A 12,363-nucleotide genomic window follows, 5' to 3' on the forward strand; every position below is an offset into this window, starting at 1 on the left:
GGATTTACTTAATAGTTTTTTTTTTTTTGTTCTTTTTTGTGACAAACAAAACAGTGCTGCCTTCTGTGACACAGTAAACCTTTGAGATTTGTTTTGTGTGCATGGAGGTAGAGGAGGGGGTGGAGGGACCCCTGTGCTTGCATGTCTATACATATATGAGGGTGCAGGGAGTGGTGTGACATTGATTCTTGCTCCATCTCCAAAAACATGCACGTAAGTATTGACAGACGGACAGGAAGGTGCCGAGCAGGGTCATATGTAAACTGTCCTCTGGTGAAACATGTTGACGACGCACTACCACTCTGTGGCTGCTCTCGTTTTTGTCATGTTTTCCCCTCAGGATAGAAAAGGGTAAGAAACTTTACAAGAAAAACTTGCGTCAATAAATATTTGAGAGCATATTTTGATAAATTTGAACAAAGAGAGAAAGACAAAGAATGATGTAAAAAAAAGAACCACCATTTCTACTGAATGAAAATATGTGGCTTTTTTATGATCTTTTCCTGCTAAATATTAGTACTCCAGGAGATGGATCCTCATCTAATTAAACTGATGAATAATATCCTCTGACGCATTTTGGACTGAGCCACTGTAAATGTAACATAAATCAATTGTAGCTCAACTTGAAATAGAGAAAGTATGCCAGTATACACAGAGGACATATTTAAAAGCATCAAAACTGATGTCAAGACTGTTCTAGACCAGTAAAAGCATAGGGGGTGGCTGTAGACTTGTAGAGCAAGTGCTCCTCAACTAATGCAGAGGGCAGATGGATGAATATGTAATAAATTATGTCAGGGGTCAATGATCAAAATTCTGTTGAACATATTTGAAGCACATAATTGCCCTTAGGGGAGACAGAAAATGCTCAGGGTGCTCACTGGCAAGCAATATTAAGTTTTCCTAAGTCCTAAATAATATATTTCACATTGTTCTAAATTCATTTGTTGTGCCAAAAAAAAAAAAAAAAAATCTTTGCAGGTAGGCCAGATTTTTGCTCATGCAACCTTGTCTAAATGTGCAGTGTGCCATTTCCTGGACACAGGCAGATAAGCTGTGATGCAGGACTAAAACAATACCTCTGTTACAAGCAATTCTTCCTGAATACAGAGTGGGTGACAAGTGAATAGCAATGATTCACATAAATGAATGTGTGAATGAGTCATCAGCTTTTCAGATGACCACCTCAGAGGCTGTCTTGACTAAAAAGGTTTGTGACTTCATTCAGCAGTGCTCTACTCTTTCCACACTTCCTTGTATCTCTCTCTCTCTCTCTCTCTCTCTCTCTCTCTCTCGCACACATACACCCACTCACGCGCACACACACACGTCCCTCACAATTCACTGAGTAGCATTGTCCTGCCGAGGGATGTGTAATGGAAAAGATAAATGGAGGATAAAGCTAAGGTGACAGGGCCGAGCATGCATGTGCGTATGTGTATTTGCATGTGTGTGTGTTTCGATGCGTGTGTGCCCGTATGTGTGTACTGCACAACAGACCAGCAAACCATCTGCTCATCTCCTCTTAATGAACAAAGCAAACAGCAGGAGTCAAGGCTGTCTCCAAATCTGGAGTCTCTTTATTGGTAAGCACACACAAACACACACATACACAAACGCACATCTCTGCGCTGTTTAATCTGATTATCTTTGATTGAGAACAGGGGCAAAGCAACCTTTTTAGACCTCACTCCTACATCAGTGACAGAGAAGGTCTGAAACACAATTAGCAAGCTGTTCCTGAGCTCTGCTTTGCAGTCACATCTGACCACCGGCAGCCAAATAGACCTAATGGGTGGGAACTAACCAATGGGAACTAACACGCCACTGCATCTGTGGATGATGGGGAAATGCAACACTATTAGACAGCTGTTCGCCATATCTTTTCAAATGTACTTGGACGTAACATAAGCATTGGATCAATTGGCTCAGGAGCAATCACAGTCAGGCATGAAGGTACACACACAGTTTGATGTGAATAAAACTGGCAGCCTGTAGTGTAAGACAAAGCAGGGCTTCTGCAAAGGAAGTCTGGACCTTGACAAGATATGACACTGTGTGCATAAGGCCAGAGGAGCATAAGAAAAAGTCATTAATCTGGACTGTGTGCAGCCACATCCTGCTCAAGGCCCCAAGGATAATTAACACTGTTACCACTCTGTCAGAAAGCTGACCACATGGCTTCAAGACACGAAACACTCCCTGTGCTGCTTGTATGCATATCCAACCCATAGACACATATTACATACTGAGCAAATGGTCATAGGTGACAATGCTAAAGATCAAACATGATTAAACCAGTGCTTCAGGGCCTAGGAATGCCCTGTCCGAGGTGCATTAGATTAGCAGCAGGGTGGTGTCTTGGATAAGGAGAAAGCCCTTAATCAGGAGGATCATCCGGCCACAGCACCTGCCCTGCTGAAATGCCTGTGAGCAAGACGCTAAATCCCAGTTGCAGGGGTGCTGCAGTCATTAGATCAGTGGTTCTCCACCTGAAGTACATACATCTTAGCGGTCACCGGGCAAGTCTACAGCTGGAGATGACTCTGCTGTCATCGCTGTGTAGATGCACTGTGGTGTGGTATACAGGAACCAAAATCTGTCTTTATTTTCCCTGTAATACTTATGTACTTTTCCTTTTATGGCTACTTTTAATTTATTTCTCTTATGTATGTATTATTAGTAGGATAACATAAACTCAAGTACTAACTTAAGTATAACTTTTAGCTACTTGTATTTTCTGCTGCTTTGAGCTTCTACTCCACCAAACCTATTTAATAACTTCACTTAATCACTCACAGATTAAGATTAATAATACAAAATATAATAGAAAATATAATCAACAAATAAATTATACTAGTATATTGATAACATTTTAGTGATAATTACTCTATATACTCAAAATTAGGCCTGTGTAAAGTGGTTAAAATTAGCCCCACCTTTTCCAGCTGCAAGGCTGAAGCGATGTACACATTAATTAGTGTCTAATTCAATAATATGACATACAGTATACTGTTCTGAAATTAGCAAAATAAGTGCTTTTACTTTTGGTACCTTAAGTATATATAGCATGACTTTTAATTTAGACAGAGTGTTTCTAGTATAATTGATATTTTTGTTTTTGTCTTAAATTATGCATTAGTTTTTGTTTTGCATGCTGGTACTATTATTTGGGTAACACTACAATAAAACACAAAATCAAGACACACAAAAGTGAACGTAAAGTGGAAACGTTTATTACGTCTGTAAATGAATAAATAACTTATCAGTATTCCACATTCTTTGATGTTTTGTCAGTGTTTGTCAGTGCGACCTTTGAAATGTGATGTTCGTGTGAGTTTATCAGTACCCAACACAGAGCAACGGCGCCCTCCACAGGTCAGTTTTCTTCTATTTTCAACCGACTGCGAAGAAATACCTTTTGGGCTTGTCGGGCTTCTGTAGGACGTTCCCTTTCCCCTGTCTCTTTCTCTTCACAGCATGGACCCTCTCTCCAACTTTATTTCGGTGTTTCGGTGTTAGTTTTGATTTGCCTCGGGATTAATGGTCTTCATCTGGACTCCGTAACTCACCAGGACACCATGTTTACCACCACCGGCTCTCGGGGCCTCTGTAAGTATCCCCGTTCCACCGTTAAACCAGAGCCGGGCTGTCGCAATCATCTCACCGCGTCTCCTGTCAGTTCCAACGGTATCAGCTAGCTCAGCTAACTGGTGTTAGCATTGCGCTGTCATTCATTTACTCTAGGCTGTATCTGTCTCTTACAGCTGCGTTTAGTTAATTATTAACCTACGCTTTGCTCCTTCCATTTAGTCGGTTTACTCAGCCAAGGTGTCATCGTTAAAAAATGATACACGGAAAGTGCATCCTCTGAATATCTGGCTAAACCCGTATTGTAAAGGAGGAACTGTATTTGCGCCGCCTCTGTGTACAAATGATCTACTACTAACAAAACTCTTGCCTAATATTTATAATACCAACACACACACACACACACACACCCTAACCCTAACACAAGCAAAGACGACAGTGTCACTTCTCTCCTCTATTCTTCAGTGGTGGAGGAAGTATTCAGATCCTTGACTTGAATGCTAATACTGCTCTGTAAAAATACTCCATTACAAGTAAAAGTCTAGTATTGAAAAACGGAGTAAGGAAAAAGTACTGAAAGTATTGTAAGTAAAAGCACTCTAAGCAGGCATACCATACATTTTATCATTAGATTGTTGTTACTGATAGAGTAATCTGGCAGCATTTTATAGTTATTGTTGCTTGAGGATGATTGTACCTATTCTGTACAGGACTGCAGCTAATGATTGTTTTCATTATGGATTCATCTGCTGATTATTCTCTCAATGAATCCCTTGATTGGTAGAATACGTGACTGTAAAGCTGCAATGATTCATCAGTTAGAGTGTATCGACAGAAAATTGATTAAAGCATTGATTAAAGCTAATGTTGGAACCATTCTCTGGTTTCAGCTTCTCATATATGAAAATCTGATTCTTCTCTTTGTCATACACATTAGTAAACTGGACATCTGTGGGTTTTGGACTGTTGATCAGTCAAAACAAGTCACCCGAAGATGTCACCTTGGACTTAAAAACTGTAACTGCAATTTTAAAGACCAAATGACTAATTAATTAATCAACCAAATGATTGACAGATTTATTAGTAATGAAGATAATTAGTAGTTGCAACCCTTTTTGTTGCTGAGCTTAAATAAAAGTGTGAAATGGTGTTACAATTATCCATAGCCCAAAGTGACACCTTTCACAGTGCTTGTTTTGTTGAACCAATAGTCCAAACCTCAAAATTATTACAAATAAATCATCAAAAGAATTTAAAGCAAAACAGCAAATCTTTTGAGAAGCTGGATGAAATATCAGGTATTTTTGAAATGATTAATCAAAATATATTTTCAATTAATATTTGTCAGTTCAGCAATTGAGTAATCAACAAATCTTTTCAGCTTTACTTTTACATACTGTTTTTGTCATTAAATTTATAATGAAGCATCATATTTTATAAACTTTTCATATGCTTTCTGTGTTAAATATTAATTTGTAAAGTAACTAGAAACTAAAGCTTTCACATAAATGTAGCAGAGAAAAAAGTACATGAAATGAAAAGTCTCAAGTAAAGTACAAATACCTCAAATCTGTTCTTCAGGACAGTGCATGAGTCAACTCAATTACTTTCCACCCCTGGTGTTGTGCACAGATAAGGCTCCTCTGTCTAAAGGCCTCCTGCTGGTTCTCAATGGGCTGACTGTGATGCTCACTCTGCTGCCACAGTACCAAGACCTGTTTGTATACAACCTACAGGCTGTCACACAGCAGCACCAGGTATGTCTCCACTCTCCAGGTATGTCTGTCTGTGATGGAGGTGAGAGACTAAAGCCAACACCCACTATCTCCAGATGGTGTGTATGACTCCCTGGGAGTCACTGCTCTGGTTTAGACACCAATAGACACAAACTTTTAAAACATTTTTATATTGTTCAAATCAGAGCATGAAAGCGTTTAGCTTTCAGCCACATCTCATGGTCTTCATCAGTGAATGAAGTTTGCATATGCTGTAGATGCTGTTGTCATCACAGGACCAATGTACTGTAAGGAATTTTGATTACATGATAACAGGTAAAAACACGCCAGCTGTTTGTGATCATCAAAGCATTGACTGGGAAAGGTCATCGACCAGGACAGAGTGCACAGTTGGAAGAAAGCACAAGCCCAATCACATCTGATGGTCTTTGAAGACAGACAGGAATTACACTCGCACCCCCATAGATCATTCCCACATTTGTTATCATGTGACCAAAGTTAGGCCACATGATGACACCTGAGCTGGTTGCACTCGCTGATGAAAACCATGAGACACAATTGAGAGTTCTGGAAAAGCTACCAAGTGGACCTAGACTTAATATTATTTTGTCAAACTGTTGTAAAAATGATTTTAGTACCTCTTGGTGGGTCTGATATGTGAAATAGGGCATAACATTTGGGTTATATACACTCTGTTATTCAGAAAAGGCATTATTACATGTATGTATAATTCTTCTCTCCCTCGTGCTGTAGGTGTGGAGGTTGTTGTGTGGTAGGCTGGTCTGTCTAGACGTGAAGGACTCCTTTTGTAGTAGCCTGCTCATTTACAACTTCCGAATCTTTGAAAGAAGGTTTGGCACTAGGAAGTTTGCTGTAAGTACCAAATCCACAGATCCACAAATACATACATGGATACACACAGTACAACTTTAATCAGCTCAACTACATTGCCAACAATGGGTTTGCTCAGTGGGTTTATTTCTTCTCCAACATTTGACACTGGCTTTGTGTTTGTGAAAATGCTGTAAAATGTTCAAAGACATAGACAAGACCTTCTAGGTCTGTATTGTTCTAACCATCATATATGGTGCTCGTCTTAATTCCAGTCCTTCCTGTTGGGCACGTGGTGTCTGTCCGCACTGATGGACTTCATCCTGGCCCAGGCTTTCCAGTTTCTGTTTGATTATGAAGTCGAGGAACTGCCTGCGGGACTGTGAGTAGCTCTGTCACTTCAGTAGCTGTGGCACGTCTTCACTTATGCATGTGCTGCCTCTCTGAAAAGGGAATAGTTTTTTGTCACTCTTACATGGCGCCAGGATCCTGCATTTAAAAATAAACATTGCTGTGTTCAGTTAGGTTTATGATGTGCTAAAGCAATGTGTAAACCACGTGTCACTTATGTAGAAAAGCTTTATTTTTCACCCCCACATATTACCATGTAAGCCTTGGGCAGTATCCATTTTTTAATTTCCTAATCCCCTCCCCACGTTATATTTGGGTATACATCATTTAAATGGTGGTGGACTGTGACAACAGCATACTGTCAACTGCAACAAAAGGAAGGATGTAAAATGTCCTGTGCGAGTTAAAGGACCAGTGTGTTGGATTTGTGGAGATGTATCAGCAGAAATGGAAGATAATATTCATAATCATGTTTTCATTGGTGTTTTTGTCAGCTTAGAATGAGCCCCTCATATCTGCATATGCACCATCATATTTCTACAGTAGCCCAGAACAGACAAACCAAACACTGGCTCTGGAGAAGGCTTTTTGCCTTTTTACGTTACCTGAAGGCTCTCTTACGTGCTTGGAAAGGGAGGGGTGAAGGGAAGGCTATTAAGGTGGTTGCAGTTTGCAACCTCACCACTAGATGCCACTAAATCTGATACACTGGTCATGTAGTTAATTAAAAAGAAATAAAAAGTTGTTATTCAGAGAAAGTGAGATAGTAAAGTAACTAATTCCAAAGCCCAATACCCCAATATGCTGCTGAATATCAGTTTACTTTTATATGTGTTGAATAGCTTTTTCAGTGATTTGTATTAAGTAGCATGAAACAAAATCTGATAACTGCACTGACAATTTACTTTTCCCTTTCTCCTCTCACAGGCTGGCTCCAGTCTTCTCCCTGTTTGTGCCTTTCTACCTGTCAGTCCCCAGGATGCCAGTCACCCAGGTCCTGGGCCACATCCACATCACCAACAAGTCTCTCGTCTACATAGTAGGCTTGCAGGTAAGATCATGTTCTCGTGCTGTGAGCATGTGAGTATGTATTTTGTTTCATCTCTTATTGAGTCCTTGAGAATACCACCAGCTAGTCTGATCTTCATTGTACTCTTCTTTCCTCCTCCACCAGCTGTTGACTTCCAGCCCCTTCATGTGGCTTCTTGCACTCAGTGGATTGGTGAGTAGCCAGAAGCTTGTCTCTTACTATGTAGTCCAGAGGTGCACTGATATATAAAACTGCAAGTTATTTATATATGGCTAAAAAAGAATACAGTTGTGTATTGTGTCATTTGAGCTAACATTTCTTATTGGTCATGTCATCTGGGTTATCTTGCAAAGTTTGTTCAATATACAGAAAAGCTGATTTTCATACTATAAATATGTTTTTTGTCAATGTGCCTTTCAGATCTCAGGTGGGCTGTACCACTCCAATGTTCTCCGGTTACAGAAGCTCCTCTTCATGCCGGCCTGGGTGTCTCGTATTGGACGGTATATTTTGGAGCCACTCTTCTCAAGTGAGTCCAACCATTAGTAATCACATATGGAAATCCTGTGTAAATCCTCTGCACAGTCGCAGGGCCTGACATGGAGTTGTTGTCTCTCTCTGTCTAACCCAGGAATAATAACAGAGTCCATTTAGAGCAGTGCTGTGATGTATTAACATCATGCAAAATTCTCTTTCTTTTTTTCATTATATTATAGTCAAAAATACTTGGAGGAAAAGTAAAACTAAGGTTGAAATGACCAGCTGTCTTAAAGATGCTTTTTACTGGTAAAAGTTGGTCTATTTTCCAGATTTACTTGCATACAGGATATTACTTTACATATCAAAAACATATCATATCATGAAGATGTGCTTTTTCACGTGGCTACATGCATTACCTTTATCTCAAAACACTTCCATAAAAGGTTGTGTACATTTAATGTCATGCCTTAACTCGTCCTCTGCTGTTTCTAATGTCCTGCACAGTCATTTAAAGCCTTTCAGCTGTGAAGGTGTTTTTCTGTCTCAAAATGGTTTGTTCTGAACAAGTTGGCTCTCCACATTTTGTCCTGAAAACTTGAATAGAGCTAGTGTAATAGTAAGCTGGGTTGATATTTGCTATGTCTCTCTGTCCAAAAGATATGATATCATTATAAAGTGCAGGACATCTAAAATATTTATGCTATTCAGAAGCAACAGATGCATATCTCGAGTCCTGTCACCAGCTCTGGAGGAATCCTTTTGTCACCCAATGTTACATTTAACCTATTGTTGTACAGATCTTTTACAGGGTGTTACAGTTTTTTTTGTCTGCTTATCAATGTATTTTTAACATCTGTGGTCATTAAGGCTCCCAGCCAAGCAGTGAGACCCCTCTGGGGATGGGTGCTACTCTTGACATCCAGAGGCAGCAGAGGATGGACCTGCTCGACCAGCAGCTGCTGCTGGCCCAGTACAACGAGGCCAGAAGGAACGCCAGACACCAGCCACAGGTAGAGGGACACGCATATGGACTTGAGTCACATTGATGCACAGCCTGACTTCAATGTCAGAATTTAATTCACTTCAAGCATCAGATGCCACACAGGAACTATATTTGTATCCAGTTGTCTATGCAGTGTCTACATACGTACAAAGTACTTGATTTTGCCCCCCTGATTGTGTGTCTGTGTGTGTGCAGGCTGGGTTGTTACAGTGGACCAGGTTGTTCCCCTCCCTGAGACACAGAGGACAGAACCGACCCCCAGTACAGCCCCGCCCCCAGGCCCAGACGCACCCATCCACACAGCCGCCGCTACTGGACAACTCACCAGTCGCAGAGGAGCAGGTGGGTGTTTGCCTGTGTGTCTCTGTCTGTGTTTACACATGATACCAATAGCTTACTTTCTATAATTTCTAGATATTATTTCACATATTTTATGACCTGGATGACTCAGAATTTTTAGACACAGACTGCTAAGTCTTGTTCACTAAAACTTGTTTTATAGCCCACCCACGCTTTACTTTTGCCCTTATGAAATATTCCCAGGTGATGATTTATCTGCCGCTGCTGTCTCTCAATTGATGTTTTTTGTGTGTGTGTCCCACAGGTCGCACGGTTAGTGGAAATGGGCTTTTCCAGGATCGATGCCCTCGAGGCCCTCAGAGCTTCAAACAATGACATCAACATGGCAACCAACTTCCTCTTGCAACAATGAGAGAGAGAGAGTGCGAGCTCAGTGAGAAAAACAGAGGTGAATGAGGACAAGGAGAGAAAGCAGGAAGAGAAGCAACCAAAGCAGAGGAGCAAAAAGCAAAACAGAGAGAAAATCTTGGAGAGAATGAAAGATGGCGAATGATGGAGACTAGGAGAGAAGACAAAAGAAATTTGTACAGATAATCCGCTGTGACACGGCTCACCCGAAGCAGTGTTCGGCTGACCCGACCTGAACTGAGCCTGATAGCAGGCTGATTAATGAAGAGGTGTGAAGCACAAAGTCAGAGACATTTGCGTCATAGCTTTCTGATGGTCATCGTAGTGTGAAACGGGCATCGTTGCTTAAGGCGGACGAGCTAGACCTCTTAACTTCAAGGGTATCCCCCGTGAAAAATATACAGAAGCCAAACAGGTCAGAGCTTTCCTCACAGTGCACCTTAAACACGTCAGAGTCTTCAGTCCAGAGGAGGAAAGAAAAAGTGGGAGATTCCTTTAAAACAGAACTGATGCTGAAGCACACAAATCAGCTGAAATCCCCACACACCCTCCACATGAATACCAACGTATAGCTATCTGAAATAGTTTTATATAACCCACTGTCATGTACTGCCATTCTACTTCCAAAATGACTACTGTGTAACCAGTATTCTACACCTTGATAACTGGTTAGAGATGATAATTATAACAAAAGATAAAAAACACGCACAAGGTTTTTGAGATTGGATCAGAGAACGTTATGTCGTTGTCAGGTTTTCATCTCATATTGTATAAGATGTTTTGTTAAGGATTTGGACAAATTTTTATTTTTCACTGATACAATATGAGTGAACAGGCATGCAGCACCTGCTAAAAGGTTATATTTAAGTCCACGAGGAGCTGCAGAGGTCACGATTACAACTTGATGGTTTATGATTCCAGAATCCAGGAACAATGTAACATACTTAACCATGGTTTTATTACGAAGTTGTTATTTCTTTACATTGGCAGTGTTTCATGGAAGTAGCAGGGCTCAACCCTTTCCTGCTTGAGATGTTTTAACAAAACAGTTGCCCTGACTGACAGCTACTGCAGGAGCCAAATTTCTTCGGGGCCGACCGTTTTGGCCCATTTGTAACTCCGCAAGTACGCTGCCGGTGATAGACGGGGTGGGGGGGTGTTTGGCAGGATACGGGCTAGATGGACTATCTCAGGGTCTCTGAGGCGACCTCTTCTGTTAATGACGTTTACAGACATGAGTGCGCACACACACAAATGCACAGTAGCCTGTCTATGAGGTCACATTTCACACCCTTGGCTGTCTCTCGTCATTTCATGCTCTCACACACATAATTATGCACACACTCCTCAAGGTTTTATTTATTCTGTCTTAACTGAGTTTGAGTCTTTTCTCTGGCAGCACACACCCATCTGAATCTTCGCAAGTCTTAAACGTACAGTGATATTTATTATGCAATATCATAACAAGAGAAATTTATGGAGACTATGCACTGCATAGTAATTACTTTGTGTATATAAACATGCGAACATTTTGTGCAAGAGAAGTAATATTGCAGCCACTATGTATTGATGTCAAAGACAGATGCTAGTTTTATATTTTGTGCATAATAATATTGATAATATATGACCACTGAGATGAGTCTGTCATTTGTGTGTATGTGTTTTTGAGAGTGAAATAATAGTATTTGGGTGTGATGAGGGAGTTGTTGCATGGACAACTTTCTAACAAACTGTAGTGAATCATATTTGGTCTGTGGAATAAATCAACTTGCTGACTAATTATTTGTGTTGCATGGGAGTTACTCCACATGACAAGTCTCTACATAAGCGATGAGCAGTACATTTGGTTTAACACTTTTAGTTTGATACAAATCCTTGCTTGACAACACATGGGTCATTAAGCAAAACTGAAAGTTTGAAATTGGCTTGTGGCGGCATAATTTGTAAAAACTTCAAAGATGTTCTGAGGGATGCAGCATCTTCCAGCATCTATTCCTAAACTGCCAGCAGCTGTCATTGTTTGAAGGATTTATTGTGCCACTTCCTCAAGAGTGATCTGTTATCACTCACCTGAGATGAGCCAGATTTTTCTGGCAGAAACAAGTGTGTATAAACCAGGATATTTTTACTTGTGCATTAGTCTGTCGTCTGCCTTTTCTCACTGCCTGTCAAGGGGTCTTGTTAGAGAATCTTCTTTCTGCTTTTTTTTAGGCTTTTAAATGCCCATTGAAAAAAGCACTCCTGTAAATATTAATACAGCAAACTTACAGTACCTGCATATATATTTCTTGATCATTTAAAATTATGACAAACATCTCTCAGCCAGCTAGAAATGCTGGAAAATGGAAGAAAACGTATGATTCCTTAGGGCACATAATCACATAATCACAGTTGAAAGTGTACATTTCTCAGCCTATAGAAAACCATTCAAATAAAACTAGGCAATAGAAGATAAAATAGATTTGAGGAATACTTTTCAAAACGTGACCATCATTGCTGCTGTTAATGTGAAAAAAAAAAAAAATCAGCCTGTTAATGTCAAGTTTCCTTTCGTCACTAGATGGAGACATTGATTCAGGTCTGTTGTGTTGTTATTTCCATTCAGCCCTCTGCCACACCCACCTGCTCTGATT

General features: G+C 40.3%; 1 protein-coding gene across 1 annotated transcript; it reads left to right on the plus strand.

Moving 5' to 3' along the window:
* Window positions 1-3,350: 3,350 nt before the first annotated feature.
* Window positions 3,351-11,509, plus strand: ubac2 (UBA domain containing 2). The gene is made up of 10 exons (XM_018696913.2): window positions 3,351-3,612; window positions 5,224-5,348; window positions 6,081-6,200; window positions 6,434-6,540; window positions 7,437-7,560; window positions 7,684-7,731; window positions 7,960-8,068; window positions 8,887-9,029; window positions 9,218-9,364; window positions 9,627-11,509. The coding sequence occupies exons 1-10, from the start codon at window positions 3,582-3,584 to the stop codon at window positions 9,732-9,734; spliced, it is 1,062 nt and encodes a 353-aa protein (XP_018552429.1). The 5' UTR covers window positions 3,351-3,581; the 3' UTR covers window positions 9,735-11,509.
* Window positions 11,510-12,363: the final 854 nt, after the last annotated feature.

The sequence above is a fragment of the Lates calcarifer genome, linkage group LG16_LG22 (genome assembly GCF_001640805.2).
Source record: "Lates calcarifer isolate ASB-BC8 linkage group LG16_LG22, TLL_Latcal_v3, whole genome shotgun sequence".
Taxonomy (NCBI): Eukaryota; Metazoa; Chordata; class Actinopteri; family Centropomidae; genus Lates; species Lates calcarifer.

Bases quoted from the DNA above. Each gene is read 5' to 3' on its own strand.
- ubac2 (XM_018696913.2), top strand. From the start codon at position 3,582: ATGTTTACCACCACCGGCTCTCGGGGCCTCT. The intron at 8,069-8,886 runs GTGAGTCCAACC...GTGGTCATTAAG, and splicing joins TTTGGAGCCACTCTTCTCAA to GCTCCCAGCCAAGCAGTGAG. The intron at 9,365-9,626 runs GTGGGTGTTTGC...TGTGTCCCACAG, and splicing joins CACCAGTCGCAGAGGAGCAG to GTCGCACGGTTAGTGGAAAT.